The sequence below is a fragment of the Halichoerus grypus genome, chromosome 1, assembly GCF_964656455.1.
Source record: "Halichoerus grypus chromosome 1, mHalGry1.hap1.1, whole genome shotgun sequence".
Lineage (NCBI taxonomy): Eukaryota > Metazoa > Chordata > Mammalia > Carnivora > Phocidae > Halichoerus > Halichoerus grypus.
Window position 1 is genome coordinate 116,461,990 of NC_135712.1, and position 16,670 is coordinate 116,478,659.

The 16,670-nt window shown below is 39.1% G+C and overlaps 1 protein-coding gene across 7 annotated transcripts in view; it reads left to right on the forward strand.

Moving 5' to 3' along the window:
- The window catches only part of SLC9A9 (solute carrier family 9 member A9), a 682,953-nt gene that overhangs the window by 129,204 nt on the left and 537,079 nt on the right, over window positions 1-16,670 (forward strand). For all 7 annotated transcript variants that reach the window (XM_078070810.1, XM_078070802.1, XM_078070787.1 and 4 more), the window contains one exon: window positions 13,822-14,024. In XM_078070810.1, the coding sequence (XP_077926936.1) occupies window positions 13,830-14,024 (195 nt within the window). In that variant the 5' untranslated portion in view covers window positions 13,822-13,829. The remainder of the gene's footprint in view (window positions 1-13,821; window positions 14,025-16,670) is intronic.

Below are 16,670 nucleotides of genomic sequence, written 5' to 3' on the forward strand. Positions count from 1 at the left end.
CAGACTTCCTAATTTATAATTCTTGTCATTTTAATGTTATTTGTTATGTACCATTTTTGGGGGGAGAGGAGGCAAGATGTGGGAAAGCATTTAACATTTTAAACTCCCCAAATATTACTCTTTCTGTGCAATTTACCATGTCATGCCTTTCAGGAAGTTGATAAAATGTGACAGAGATTATCCATATTGTACTCTCATCTTTGAAAGTAAAATGCAAGACACTAGTAGTCTTAAAACTTACTCACTTTCACATTACCGTTCTGATCTCAGCCTGGTAATGGACAGGAATTTTGAATACAGTGAAAACAGGCGGGGCATTGCTATAATTTATTGCAAAGAAATGTACTTTTTTAATATTTTGTTTCCCTTGTTTTGGAAGTCTTTTTTTTTTTTTTTTCATTTTGGAAGTCCTGAAGCCATTTGTATCCCTGAGGTTCAGGGAACAGGATCAATGAACATTTTATATGCTAACCATGTGATGCCCTGACGATAACAATGTACAGTCATGATTTGAGACCATGAGAAATTCTATGCCTTAACCGAATTCCACTTTGAGATACTTAAACTAGGAACTAAAAGTTTTAGGCTAAGCAGTATATTTTTTCAGGAGACTGATGTGCTGATCCCTTCAGAGCACAAAGTTAAATTCCTTTGTATTGAGGGTCTTAAAGCACAAAACTCTCTTTTGAGGGGAAAACATCATGTTGAAGAGAAAGTCAAAGAGAAAGGAAGTGATTCTGTCAGATGTAAAGCCCTGGGCAGCAGTCATTTGCCCTTCTCCATCAACAGTGAACCACGATCTTTCTTTCTCTCGACTTGGCTAATAAATAATCAATGAGGATATGGGATGTAATCTGAGAAGCCAGAAACAATGTAATTCTTGGATTAAATTAAAGGGCTATATATGTTTTTGCAAAACAATACAGATTTTTAAAATTATAAACCTTCTTCTAATAAGAAAAGATTTCTTCACAGCACTGAGTTTGATTAAACTATGACTCATTTTGCCGATTTCGGTTTATCTATCATGGAGATACTGTTTTGTAAAACTTTTGATTAAATTTTGGTGATTTATTAAAATTCAACCATACTTTGTACTCACAGTACATAAATGCAACTTTTATTTTTGAACCTGAAAAAAATTCCAGATTACCTTTAATTCTCGAAACTTCATGAAATACTTTTAAGTTGCGGTTGAAGTCATAAAATATTAGTGTATTGCACAATAGTTCAGATAGCATTTCTTTAAATTGCTATTCTTAAGGTTTATGGTTTATAAGAGTGGGATTAAGTTGTCTGATTTGTTCTTTCACGAACGTTTTATTTGTAAGTTATTGAAAGCAAATTCTGAAACAATGCAAAGTAAAATGATTATAAAAATTATGAAAACAGGGGCGCTTGGGTGGTTGAGTTTGTTAAGCAGCTGACCCTTGATTTCAGCTCAGGTCATGATCTCAGGATCATGAGATCGCCCTGTGTTGGGCTCCACACTGAGCGTGGAGTCTGCTTCTCTCTCTATCCCTCTCCCTTTGCCTCTCCCCCCACTTGTGCTCTCTCTCTCTCTCTAAAATAAATAAATAAAACTTCAAAAAAATTATGAAAATGTGCATATAAATGCATAACTATTCCTTTACTAGAATTCTGAGTATCCTTGAGTTATCTTAAACTATATAAATCAATGAAAATACTTTTAGTGTTGTTTAATTTTTTTGTTGGTATAGAATTATAATTGTTGAAATTTAAGGGGATCTTAAGAGGTTATCTTCTCCAGCTCCCTCATTTTACAGAGGAAGAAACTAAATCTCAGAATAGTGAAGTAACTTCCCCAAAATTGAACAGCCATTCCAAGGTCCATGTGCTTTTATACATCTATACACATGTCTAATAAGGTTGGTTCCTGTTTATCATACAAGAGCTCTTACCAATAGTCTCTGAAAATAGTCCATATGGATGGCATTAATGACATATCATATTTCTTCTTCAGGGATGATCTAAATGTTATATCTGAAATGTTTACTAGGGACTTTCTGTCAGTGATAAAATAGTCTGAGACTACAACAGAGGAACAAGACTGGACATGCTAATAAACACGTTTAAATGAGAAGAGGAAAGGAAATGCCAAGTGAATGAAGTGCCCAGTGCTTAAAAATGAATTTGAAATTCATGAATTGGGAAGGAGTCTTAGAGATGATAATTCCAACATCTTAATCTCACAGGCAAGGAAAGGAAAACTTTTTGAGGTGAAGGTCGTGTAATCAGCTGCTGAGTTGGAATTCAACCTCCATCTCTACTAAGACATCCTGCCTTTCTGCTGGTATTATGCTGAAATGTATCTAATTTCCTTTAGAAGACACAATAGATGTTAATGCATTTTATCAGTATATCAGGAATCCAACTTAAAAATTCTAAGGAGCAGGGGCTTAGGAAATGAGCAGTTAAAGAAAAGTGAGGGGAAAAGTTATCAAACAGAACATTTAACTGCTCTCTTACAGTTATTGTTAGAAACAATTTCCAAGTTGTTAACTTTAAGATGTCATATGAAGGGTTGTACAGGCGAAGAAAAATCATGTGTAGTGTTTGGTTTGATTCTCTGTTCATTGGAGATAAGTCTGATACTCCAATTACAAATAATCTATTATTGAAAAATGTCTTCTTTTTTTGACATGAAGGGTCCTAAGATGCTTTTGAAAATCAGTGACATCATTATAACAGTATTTTTACTTCAGGAGGAACAGTAATGGATAATTGTGTCTCATGACATTCTATGGCTCTCATTATTTCAAAATTCAAGGATTGGAATCTATAACTGGTTTAATAGCTAAGCAATGATGATATTCATTTAAATTGGACTAATAGCTTAAATGACATTAATGGTCAAAATATTGATTGACAGCAGGTGGTGCACTTAGTGCTGCTCACTTAGGGCCCTGTATCCCATGTTCATTGTTCATAAAAGAAAAATTGCTCCTTGTTCCCCGGTAGCATTAAGAATTTCATTACACATCACTGGGGGCTCTCATACCTTAGAGGGCATTCATAATGCTATAAGTTTGAGGGGTTGGGATCCAAGCTTATGGACAGAACAATTTAAACCTCTTAGAATTCTATCTTTGATTTTATGGCCTTAACAATCTAAGGGATACTATCTGAACTCATGTGGAAATTCGTTCACTATTTAGTGGACAGAGGAAAATTCCAAACCACAAAGTTTAGATTTTGAATTCATTAAATTATGTCATATTAAACTCTGTAAACTATGTCTGATTCTCTAACAGCACACTTAGCAAGATAATAGGATCAAGTAATTCACTCAGTAGCATGTTTTTTGAAATTTATAGGTAACATTGATACGTGATGAATCACTAAGGTTTTAAAAGCTCTCTCTTGAAAAATCATAGGACATTAATTTCATCCTAGCACTGCTTGGAGGTTCCTCAGGATAAAATTGTGCTGCTGAACGAGGTGTGGCTCCACCCTCCTGATCCATGTTGCTCTGCTCCAGTCCCGCACTGCCTTCTTGGCTGCCAGGCCTAGAAAAGATGTTTATTACCACTTTGTGCTCCTCCCCCTGACTGGAAGGCCCTTCTGAGGCTTTGTACTTACTCAAACGTAGTGTGCTTTACAGAGAAAGCATTGGATGCTCTTTTGGGGATTTGGGTTTTTGATCCTGATGACTTTCTGTTTTTTCAGTAGCTAGATGCGTTACTTTGGGCGAGTGACTTAATCTCACTCATTTACTTGTCTCATCTGTAAAATGACGAAGAAATGAAAGCACCCTTCTAGCTGCAAAAGTCTTTCAAAATTTAGGCCAAGACTAACTTCAGCCATCAGGCATCTCTCAGCCACTGCAACCCAAACCAGTAACTTTCTTTCCAGAACCCTCCCAGACAGGATTTTAGTTAGTGTTATTTCACCACTCTTAGTGCTTCCAGTTCTGCTCTGATTTTGTAGTGAGTACTCGGTAAGTCTTGTTGAATTCCTGTCAGAAAGGTAAGGAGAAGGAGTTATACCATCAGAACAGAGAGGGCAGGTTGAGGATGCAGGGGTTTATGGATGTATTCATGTGAAAATCAGAGTGCTTCTGGTTTAATTTGAAGGGATCTGCAGGAAAGGCAATTGGGGTTAAGAGCCCAGTGAACTGAACTTGCTCTCCCTTTAGTATAAAAGGGTTGATTTTAAGGAGCCTCAGAGATCAGGGCAAGGTTTTCTGTGCTGTAAAGTGTTAGCCAAATAAATGTTGAAAAAGTAAAAAAATTCAAGACATACTGCTCTCTGTAGGTTTTCAAAAGTTGATTTTAAGAAAATAACCTCCCATACATTCTGTTGTGCTTCTGAATCTCTAAGGAGCTTCAGAGGAAGCCCTGAGTGCAAGCTACTGTGGTGCCTCAGAAGATCCTCTCTCAGGGTATTAAAGGCTAAGTAAGAAGTGTACACATCAAGAAAATGAATCTGTGATTCAAACTGTTTATGGAGACATTATATATAGTCTAAATTGGATTAAAATTATATGGTTAGGAAACCGGTGATATAAAGAATTAACATTTGTGAAACATCTATTATGTTAAAATATAATAGTAAAAATAGCTAACACAAGTAGTGTTTACAATGTGAACTATTTTGTCAAAAGGGCTTTACGTATGTTCACTCATTTAATCCTCACAACAACCTTTTTTTAGATGGGGAAACTGAGGCACCAAAAATCAAGTAACCTCCTTAAGGTCACAGATCTACAAAATGCCACAGCTGGGAGTCAAACCTTGGTAGGTCTGGCTCCATGTGACCGCTGGGTATCACAAACCTGGGTGTATTTGTGTGTGCATGTATATGTTGGGGAGGAGGTATCATTTTCATGTTACAGAAGAGGAAACCAACCCTCAGAGACATGAAATGACTTGCTGGTAACAGGGCTGAGCTTCAAGCCCAGGACCGTAAAACCCATGTCCTTTCACACACCTAGCCATAGGAGAGTTGCTATTATTTAATAAATGTCTACTCTGTGCCAGGTGATAGTATCTTAGGAAGTTTACAGAAGAAAGATAGAGACTGAGATATCTAACTATAAATATTATTGCTAATCCTTACCACATCCATGCAAAATACAATGATCTTCAGTTCGCATATAAGGACAAAGAAGCTCAGAAAATTTGCAACTTTGGCCAAGGCTTCACAGAATAATTGGCAAGAAGAAAATTTTGAAAACTCAGGCTCTCAAATTTTGTCCTCTCACCAAAGTCTGCTGCTGATGTGTAGTCAGGGGTGGGGAAAGGAGGCAAGTGGTAAAGTTTTTCTTTTATCTTAAGGCCTCAGAAATATTATCCTATCATAGCAAAAAACCCAGCGTGGGAAATACAGTGGGAGCAATATTGCAAAAGTACGTCCATGCCAAGAAGCTGGGTTAAAATGTCCCAGAGAGAGGGATGAGGCTGCCCTGGAAACACCTGCCCCAGCATCAGGGAAAACAGTGGAAAACAGTGTTGCAAGTCCACGGTCACTCTGGTTTTGAATGTCTGTGGCTGTCAGAATGGGTGGGGAAGTTACTGTAAATGCCTTATTCTTGTGAATCATGCAAAATAGGCTTTCATCAGGTGTTAGTTTAATTGAGTTGAAATTTTGGAAGGGACTGAAGGTAGAATTTTTAATTATGCCTCTGGGCTCTCCATGCTGTTTGAAACCTGTGTGTGTGAGTCTGGTGGCATGGACTCTGACAGAGTTCTGTGACTGCGATGGCACTTGTACTGGTAGGAACTACTTGTTGTCTTATAGGACAGTGCTTCTCATGGCATCAGCATCACCTGAGAACTTTTTAGAAATGCAAGTATGTGGGCCTTAACCCAGCCAACTGAGTAGGAAACTTGGGGCAGAGTGCAGCAATCTGTGTTTAACAAACCTTCCAGAGATTTCTAATGCACTTAAGTTTGAGAAATAATTCACTAGGAAAATAAAGTTGAACGTGGCAGTTCCTAGTTTTGTCTCCTTTACTTTCTTCTATCTTCTCTTTCTCCATTACCTTCCTGAGATGAAAGGGGGGTTGGGAGAAAATCTCTACTTATTAGAGAGTTCCCTACCCCCCTCTGCTCTTTTACTATTTATATTACTTTGTAATATTTCCCCCTCTGGTTTGAGGAAAAAAATTGATTGTTTTGTGTAAACATTATAAAATAAATCATTTTGTTTTAGTCAGTATGTGGCTAGTTAGATATCTCTATATATTTCTTCTGTAAACTTCCTGAGATGATTGCAAGGAAGGGTGTTAGCTACATATAAGCTGGTGGCTGAGATAGTTTCTAGAGAAAAGTTATCTATAATCCTATAGATTATAGATAGGAACCCCAGAGTGCTGTGAAATGTGTGCTGTGTGTATGTCTGTGTGTGTTTGTGTGTGTGTTGTGTGCGTGTGTGTGTGCCTATGTGTGTTGTTTAGTATACATCAAGGATGGAGAAAAACATTGGACACCCTACCATGATAGAAGACCTGATGGTTGGGTCTTTCTGTCATTTCCCACATAACTCTAACCTGTGAGAACATAGAACTTTGAATGAGGCATCCTAAGGTGGGACAGGTTCATGGGCCCCTTTCCACCTTGGGACATCATGGGATACTCTTACTGGCAGGTGCCCCAGACCTATTCTGAAACCCTTATAGGATTTTTTTCTACACCAAAGCAAGTTGATAATGAGCCAGCACAAAGCAATAAACTGTGTCCTTTTTAGCAACACCCACACTTTCCTTTCATCCTTTGAATTTAGAAGATTGGTGGGAGGGCAGAGAAGGAATGAAATCCTTAAATAATCAGAGAGCATTGTATATTTTTACTTTCGGTTGTGTCTGTGATTAATCTCAGGGTAAAACTAAAGTGCTAACAGGAAAACGTTAGGAAATGCATTTAGCATTTGAAATTCACACCCATATCATCTCTCTAAATCTTTGTTCTGATAAAGATTTTGATATGATGGGGGAGGCAGATAACTATCAAGTAAAAAGGGAACAATTGTGGAGATAACACTTAAAGTCCAATATTTGTGAATACTAATTTGCAGACAGTTCATTGTTGTCCCCCATTGGCTTCCTTAAAATATTTGTCACACCCTTTCCTTCTTTATTTCCACATTTTTGAATCCCCAGTTTGTATTTTTTGAATCTGGGTGACTGAAATACTGTCTTAGATTCTCTGCTTTAAAGAGTCTCCCACTTTGTAAAAAGTCCTAATAATGGTAAACGATGCTCTTCCTTGGCTTAATTTTATTACTGTCATCTTAAAATTCCTGTACTCAGATTCCTTTGCTAGATTCTTTCTCATGTAAATATAGACAAATTATAATGTTAACTTCCTTTCCATGTCCTCTCCATATCTTAATTCTCATTTCTCCCTTCAGATAATTGTCTCCCAGTGCTGTTTCCTTAGCTGAAAAACACAGCAAGTCTTTCTCCCAACAAGAAGTTCCCACCATTCTTTCTCAAGACCTTCTTGCCAACTATCTCTCCCTCTTGAACACCCTTTCTGTTTTTCAGCTGTGCTGGGGCCTTTGATCTCAGCTGCCCTAGTCTGCCATCCTAAACTGCTTGATGTGCCTGATTAGCACCATGCTCATTGATTTCTGAATACTTCTTTCTAGAAAGTCCTTGCCCTCTACTCTACCTAGAGAATTCCTACACATCCTTAAGAACCTCCTGTGTGAGGCCTTCCCTAACACTGGGGGGGTGGAGTTTTAGTTGGTCTTTCCTTTAGGGTTCCTTAGGACTTTATACATTTACTTGTTTAAAAAAATAGTTTATATCTGTTAGGATGCATTCAGTTGCTAATAACAGAAACCTTGACTGAACCAGACTTAAGCAATAAAGACATTTATTATCTCCCATAAATAGAACTCCAGAGAAGAATAGTCTTCAGGGCTGGTTGATTCAGCAGCTCATTACTGTCATCAAGGACCCAGGTCCTTTCCTTTTCTTTGCTCTGCTATTCCCAATGCTGACTTTAACATCAGGTGAAGACTAAGGTGTGTATGGAATTTCCTGGCATCCTAACCAGGCCCAATAATATCCTGAGGAAGAAGAGAGCTTATCGCTCCTCTCTCTCTGTCTTAGGATATCAAAGCTTTTCTAAGAAGCTCCCTAACCAGCTTCCCTTCAGTTTTTATTGACCGGAATAGAGTCACATGCCATTCTAGTACCAATTGCCAGCAAGGGAAATGGGAACACCGTTGGAGCTGAGGGAGAAGTCAGCTTACCCTAAGTACATAGCTGTGTGAGGAGGGGTGGATAGCTGAACAAATCAGGGCTTTGTTGGGAAAAAGTGAGGGGGTGGGGAGGGATGCTAGGTTGGTAATCAACAGTGTCTGATACACTAATCAAGTTGATATATAATATATAGTTTAAGGATTTATCTTCTTGTTTTAGTAAGGGGCAATGCTTCATTTATCTAGATTATTCATTTCTTCTTCAGTCTTCACATATTAACTACATACGTCTGCTTTAGACTTCTAAATTCTCTTCAGTATCATGGAGCATTTAAGTATATACCCATGGACTAGTCTGATTAGATACATGTGTCTAGATGGTCTTGTTGCATTGTATGACTCCAGGGGACTACCATTTCTACAGAAAAAGAATCTAAAGGGAGCCTGCTGGGGTGTGCCATGCAGTGTGGCAGTGTGTGTAAATGTATGAACACAGCCTAGGTCTAAACATAGCCAGAGAGATTTTGACACTTTGTGTTTTCAAAGCCGTTCTGTGATCTGTTTCATTATATATAAATATAATCATCATATATAAAAGTAAATCCCCATCCATATTCCTCTAAGAAAAGTCCCTTTAGGAAAATGCTTCAGCATCATGTAAAACGACTGTCAATAAGATGCAGGAGGATTGGTTATAAAACGCAGGCTTAATAGAAGAGACTTAGGAAATACTCGTACCTTATTCTTACTGGAAATCAGGATCACAGATTGGGCAAGAGGAAAAGGCCTGGTAGGATTAAAATATTTTAATCTTTTAGGGTTAAGGCCGTATTTTATTCATTTTTATAATTCTCCCAAGTCTTAGAGCAATGCCTTGTGTGTCTGTGACATGAAAGCAGAATGAGGGAGGGAGGGGAGTTTTTTTATATTTTCAATGGGGAGAATGAAGTGAAAGCCAGTCCAGAAAGACAAGGCTCATATTTCTAAATGTTTCTCATTTTGAGTGCCCATGAGGCTTTTTCTTCCTTCCTTCTTCCCTCCTTTCTTCTCCTACAAACATGATCGTGTCAGTTGCCCGTCAGGCGTCTGCTATGGGTGTTACATTGCAAGCTCTGCAAGAACAGGAACATCACAGCATTCGGTATGATGTTCCTTACATGTGACATTTTAAAATGTTGGTCACTGACCAACTACATGAAGTTGGAGGATCTTTTCTTCTTGATTCCAAGGGAGTTTGTGGACTTAGACAAAGTTGGGTTACAATTCTGCCTAAAGTGTAGCTTTTCTGAAGGAAAAAGAGATGAAGAATAGCACAGAGTCTCTGTCCTAAACAGTTTCATTGTCTAATGAGGGAGACAAAGCCAAGGTCTGCAAAGCAATGTTGAACAATGTAAGCCTTTATAAAATTGGGCCATAAAGGGTGTGGTTTAAACTGTGAGTGCTGTTAGAACTCGAAGATGAAGGAATTCATTGAGCACAGGCTGCATTAGAGCATGGACCCCCCCCACAGGTGGAACTTGAAATGGAATTTGTAGGACTATGAGTGGTTTAGGAATGAAGTATATTGTCCAAGCTCTATCCTGGGGCTTGTATGCTGTTGGGGAGAGGTCAAGGTTCACGAAACAGCATGTCTATACTACTGCCCTCCTAGTTGCCCAAATGCCCAGACACGTAGGGACAGGGATGCATCTGGACTAGAGTTTTTGCTTGGAGAAGGTGATGCCACCAGGTGGATAGGGGGCAGAGCTCAGGGAAGTGTCAGCTTGTGAGAATATAATCTAGAACAAGGCCTTTGCATGGTATTGCTTTGCCTGGACAAGCTGCCTCTTTTTCTCCTTTGAAAGTAAGGCCAGGGCTTGTGGCTTAACAATGAGAATGGTGGTTTGTGTCCATAAACTGTGGCAGCCAGTCTCTTCTTTCCTTCTGTGCACAGGTGGTTGGTGCTTTCTTTATCCTATACCTTTGTGGGGGTGTACAAACAACCCTTTCCAATAGCATTTTTTTTTCCTACTAGCAATCCTTCTTTATCTGTCCCTGCTTTCAAACAACATTGTGCTGGAGTGGCATTAATTCAACACTCCATATTCGTTTCAACATATGGCTAAAGTGCCGAGGGGACATTTGGCTGTCAGAAGCATTGTCAGATTCTGTGGGTGGGTGTCTGGCCTCAGGCATTAAGGATCTTTCCAGCCACTGCTCCTGCAGTGGGGGCACTCAAATGGGCATATGTGTTTGTCAGCTGAGTGCGCTGTGCAGTTGCTGTTTCCCCACTGGCCTTCACATTGTGTCAAGATGTTGCTTCCTCTCGAGACTTGGGGTGAGGAGAAGCAGGACTAGAGCCTTTTGTCAAGTGTGTTAATTTGGGTGCTCTGGGAAGCGGACACTGGGAAGAGATTAGTCGTGTGAAAGATTTCTTGGGGAAACATTTTTGAGGGAAAATGGGGAGAGAGAGGTTGGCTGCTGGGACAGCTGTCAGACCTTGGTGCAGCTGTAGCCCCTGTGGAGGGAGGAGTGAGGGGAAGGCTGAGGAGGAAAAGGTTTAGGTTATGGCACAATTCTAAGAAAGGTTTAGCAAGGCTGAAAGGACACCCTTAAGCCATGGTGACCCTTCAGAGCAGCCCCACCTCCCTGCCTCAGTACCCCTACTGAACTCAGTCATCGGCTGGCCTCAGTGAATATGGTCATGGACTCTGGGGCACAGTAGCTGAGACCATCGGTCAGCTGCAGTCCTCACAGGGGGAGATCCGTCTGAGAGATGCCTTGTCATGACCATTACATCTGGTCCGCCCTGGTGGCAAGCAGCTTACTCCATTTACTCCAGCGCACCTGTTGTTGAGAGCTGGCACCAGAGCTGATACAAAGGTCCAGGCAGGGCCATTTAGGTTTTGAGGCCTTATATGATTTTAACCACAGGGGCCCAGGGATAAGGCACTCATTATGACAAATAATTGAGTTCCCTGCTTGGGAAAAAACAGTGGACACTTCATATTTACTTGCTGTTGCACTGAAAGCATATTGCAAAAATAAGCGGCTCACCTTCTGAGAATTTTGAACAGTATTAATATAGGTTCTCTCTATTCAGGCCCCACGCAGATAGTGTCTTGGACTTCCTTTATTTATATCCCACTTGAATAGAAAACACAGGTCATAGAATCACTTATGGTACCTGCCAAATAACTTAGAAAATGAATCCTTCTTAGACAAAGAGTCTTGGCAAAGTGATGTTCTTCACAGGCACCCTAAACCACTTGCAGTGTAGATAATGTGTTTTCCCTTCTCTTTCCTGACTAGTTTTATTGTAATCGTTTGATATGGCACATGAAAGTCTGCCCACTGTTCTATGGTGGATCAAGCGCTCATGGTGGTTATGTATCCATCACTTATTTTCTCTTGCTAACAAAGGTTAGGATACAGTATTTCTCACTATGATGGAGGAGTGGGCCAAATACTGAAGCTGGAATGAGGTAAAAATATTCTTGAAAGAAAATCTGTTTTTATTCTCACCCATCATTCTCTTTAGGTCTCTACATTATTGCCAAAGTGATAGCACTTACATAAACATTTTATTGTTTTACTCTCCTACCTGAAATATTTCAATAGTTCTACATTACCACTGAGTTAAAAATAAAAACTTTTTAGCATGACCAAGGAACTTACCTTATGACTTGGTCTCTGCCTCTGGCCTGTAGTCTAGAGTTCTCAACCCCTCTCTTTTTCTCTCTATCATTTTTCTCTCTCCCATTTATTCTCTTCTCACACCACTACTGACTCTCTAAATCCACCAGGTTTCTTAAGTCCTTCTGTATTTATACATAATCTCCAGTAGGTTATCCTGGTGATGGTTAACACATTAACACTACAATTTCAGTGACAACACAGCAGAAGTTAACTTTTCACTCACATAATAGTCCAATGTAGGTATTCCTGGTTGGCAGAGGCTTTCCCCCCACCTGGTATCTCAGGGACCAAGGCTCCTTCAGTCTAGTGACTCTGTTTACTTATAGGGCCTTTGTTTCCTCCCCATCTATCTGATAGATGGGGAAGGAGAAGGGGAAAACTCACCTACTTATTCAAAGCTGTGTTCCAGAAGTGGCACATAACACTTTTGCTTATATTCCATTGGGGAGAACTTAACCAGACACGAGTCAGGAAACAATCTCTGACTGAGCATCCACTTTCCTGACAACTGTGCTACACATTGGTGAACATAAATCCTGGGGATCTTTTAGCTGTCTCTGCTGTTACGTACTGCCACCCACATGTGCAACCTGGATCCCAACTTATTCCCTGATTCAGCTTATCTGGATAAATCTTATATGACCTTTTAAGATTCCTCTAAAGCTTTGCATCATTCAAAGGGCTTTGGAGTGTTTTCTCTCTATACTCATATAACAGAGGGCTTACCAGCTGTCATAGCACATGTCACATTGTATTATAATTGTTTGCTTAAGGGTTTGTGTTTTACAAACTTGAGCTCCTATAGGACTGGGGTTGCATTTTTAAGTCTAAAAATGTCTTGTACAAAATAGGCACCCAACAAATTATTAAGTAAATGAAAGGCTATTAGGTGACTGGATTCACAAGAGTGGTAAAACCTTCCAACATTTGATGTTTTAAATAGTGGATTGTGGATTTATCTTAAAACACATACATCAGGCCTCTAAAGTTTCTTTGCTATTTATTAATAAACCCATAATACTAGGAGAGTTTACAGTCCAGATTACCATGAGCATCGTAACATGTAAGTATGTAAACTTAAAAGTCAAGGATTGTTACTTGGGTTCAACTCTTCACTGAAAGGAATGTTGTATCTTTAGAAAGCATTTGCTGCAGGTAAACAGAAACTTGATTCAAAGTTGTTTGAAAAATTAAAGAATGTATTGTATCACATAGCGAGAAGTCTAGAAGTAGGGTATCTCCTGAATAGGGTGATCCAGTGGTTCGGTGAAGTCATCAGGACCTAGGTTCTGTCTGTATCTTGGTCCTAAGATTCTCAGTATATTGACCATGCCCTTGGACTGGGTCCCCTCAAGGTCACAAAATATCTGCCAGCAAAAAAATGGGGAAACAAATTGCCTTTTCACGTCCCAAAGGAGAAAAGAAAGAAGAGATCTCTCCCAACCATGGACTATAAGTGCCTCCTTTTAGTTTGATGGCACTCTTTTAGATATGTGCTGACTTGTGGACCAAAAACTTTTTGGGAAATTTAATCCACTGACTGATTAGGTTACTCAGTATCTGTTAAAGAGCAAAGGTTTTCTTGAAGCATTTGGTTGGATAGAAGTGGAACACTACATCAAAAACTAATGATGTAATGTATGGTGATTAACATAACAAAATAAAAAAACTGTTAAAAAAAAAAAAAGAAGTGGGTAGCTTTTCTCTCCAAAATTTGTGGCTCCATTAGGAAGGAAAAACAGGGGAATATATGCTGGATATTCAAGCAATAGTGTCCACACCACAAATATCTTAATGCAATCTATTGAACTGGTATCTATAGAAGAGTGAACAATTTTCTAAGCCAGGTAATGATATAATCTTTTCTCTTGCCACTTCTGTAAGTTCAAAATCATATATTTAAAAGCATCCAGTAGTGAACATTTTAGATTCAGTTCCTCCAATGCAATTGTTTATTCTTTATTCTAGGCCTCATAATGGGATTAATCTTACGGTATGCTACAGCACCAACAGATATTGAAAGTGGAACTGTGTATGATTGTGGAAAACTGGCCTTCAGTCCATCAACTCTGCTGATTAATATCACTGACCAAGTTTATGAATATAAATACAAGAGAGAAATAAGCCAGCATAACATCAATCCTCACCAAGGCAATGCAATACTTGAAAAGGTAAGGATTCCATCTGATCATATATTTTTGTTTAAATAATTGAGCCATCATATGCAATATATTAACACACATGTATATGTCCTTTTTAAACACCACACTATTGGAACAATTTAGTTGACTAAGGGGGTATACTTAATGTAATTGTTTTGCAAATGACAGATACATTCGATAAAAAGATAGTAATTCTTCTGACTCTGCCTTTCATGATACTTGTTTCAAGGTTTTTTTTTTCTTTTTTAAGAGAGAGTGAGGGAGGGAGAGCAGAGGGAGAAGGAGAGAGGGAGAGAGAATCTTACGCAGACTCTGTGCCCAGGATGGAGCCTGATTTGGGGCTCAATCTCAGGATCCTGAGATTATGACCTGAGCTGAAATCAAGAGTCAGATGCTTAAACCAACTGAGCCATCCAAGTGCCCCTACTTGTTTCAAGTTTACACATGTGTTCTAAGTGTCATTGTGTATATTGCCAGCTGGTTACTCAGATCAAATCTCCCTTAAGTCAAAAGGAATATACAGGGGAGTGAAAAAATTTGCACCTGTAAACCTTGATTTAGGATGACTGGCTTTTGGCTGCCAACACAAAACACTGACCACTTGGCTGTTTATAAATATACTGACACACAGTCAATCTCAAGAGATCTTCACTCCACCAGTTTAGTTTGGAAATCTTAGGTGGAAACAGAAAAATTGTGAAGTGACCCATCTTTTATTTTATTTTTTTAAAGATTTTATTTATTCATTTGAGAGAGAGAGAGAGCACAAGCAGGGGGAGAGCCAGAGGAAGAGGGAGAAGCAGACCCCCTGCTGAGCTGAGAGCACGACATGGGACTCGATCCCAGGACCTGGAGATCATGACCTGAGCCGAAGATAGACGCTTAACCATCTGAGCCACCCAGGCGTCCCAATGACCCATCTTTTAAAAATGGTTTTATTTTTGCAAATTTGTGAACTGTTTCGGTTATTGGAAGGAAGTTTCCTTCTGCTCTCAGGACTCTGGGTCAGAAAATAGATAAGATTACCTCTTTTTTTTTAGATTTATTTATTTTAGAGAGAAGGGGGCAGGGCAAAGGGAGAGGGAGAGAGAGTCTTTTTTTTTTTTTTAAGATTTTTATTTATTTTTCAGAGAGACAGAAAGAGAGAGAGAGAGCCCAAATGGGAGGAGCAGGCAGAGGGAGAAGCAGGCTCCCCGCTGAGCAAGGATCCCGATGCGGGACTCAATCCCAGGACTCTGGGATCATGACCTGAACCGAAAGCAGATGCCTAACTGACTGAGCCACCCAGGCATCCTGAGGGAGAGAGAGTCTTAAGCAGACTCCATGCTGAGCACAAGCCTGCTAGGTGAAGGGGTGGGGGAGCTGGATCCCACCACTCTGAGATCAGGACTTGAGCCAAAACCAAGAGTCCAGCACTTAACTGACTGGGCCACCCAGGTGCCCCAAGATTACATCCTGTACTGTGTTATGCATTCTGGATCAGTCCTTGGAAGAAGGAATAAGTGAATTTGTGTTTAACAGTACAAGTACATGCTAAGAACCAGTGACTCATTCCATAACATTTTGAGTCAGACCTGAGAGCTTCCTTGATATTAGTGAAGTTTGTTTTAGCACTTTCACTCATACAGATTTAGTTTTCTTTTAATATATAGACATTTGTTTCCATTTTGAGAGTTTTGGGATAGGAGGGGAGATACTTGGTCTATCATTTTTCCTCATTCAAGATAGATAATTTTTAATCATTTTTTTTTTCACATTATCGTCCACTAGCACATTTCTAGATTAACTTCCTCCTAGAACTTGATGAGGGCTCAGGAAAGTCAAACTAATTATAATATTAGCCTAAGTCAGACTTAGGAAAGTGAATTGAAACATGCAAAAAGCAAATTAAATAATGTATTTCTGAAATAAATAGGAGCAACTGCTAGATCTTCTGCTGTTTTGGATGATTTCTTCCACATGATGCTTTCTGTTCACATGGATAATAGAAAATTATCTATCTTGAAATAAGTAATTTTTAAATGACTTTGTTGGCAGCATAGGATTTTAATTAAAACATACTTTTCAGTTTTACTTCTGGTTAGCACCTGGACATAAATTATTTATTTTAAAAAAGGTATTTATTTACCTCCTCACTTTCTTACCTATTTTTATCTGCATTTCTAAACAACACTATTTCACCAAACAGGTTGACCCCCAAAGATGCTGATAATGATCTCTGCTACTATAGCAATTTTTTTTCTAGCAGGATTGCCAGTAACTGATCAGAAATTTTGTTACTATGTTATTGACATATTGATTCCTTTACCAGCAGCCAAACTCCAGTGTTTGCTTTTGAAAAACTAAGGCAAGAGTTAGAGAAAATGTCCAAGTTGCTGGGGGCTTCTTGGTTTTTTCATTTGGTAGATTATGAATTCTATACATAGAATGAATGGCTCAAGTATTTTCTAGATTAATGTCTAAATCATGTGACTCATTTGTCATACTTAGCATTTGCCTCTCCAGGCATCCAAGGTTGGCAATAGACAACTCAGTACCCAGAGTAAATCCTTCCCTCATTGCTGGTGGAGAAAGAGGCATCCACTGGTACACTTAACCATATTAGATGACTTTAAGTGGAAAGGATCTTGTTATAAATGGCCAGAGTATAGTTTA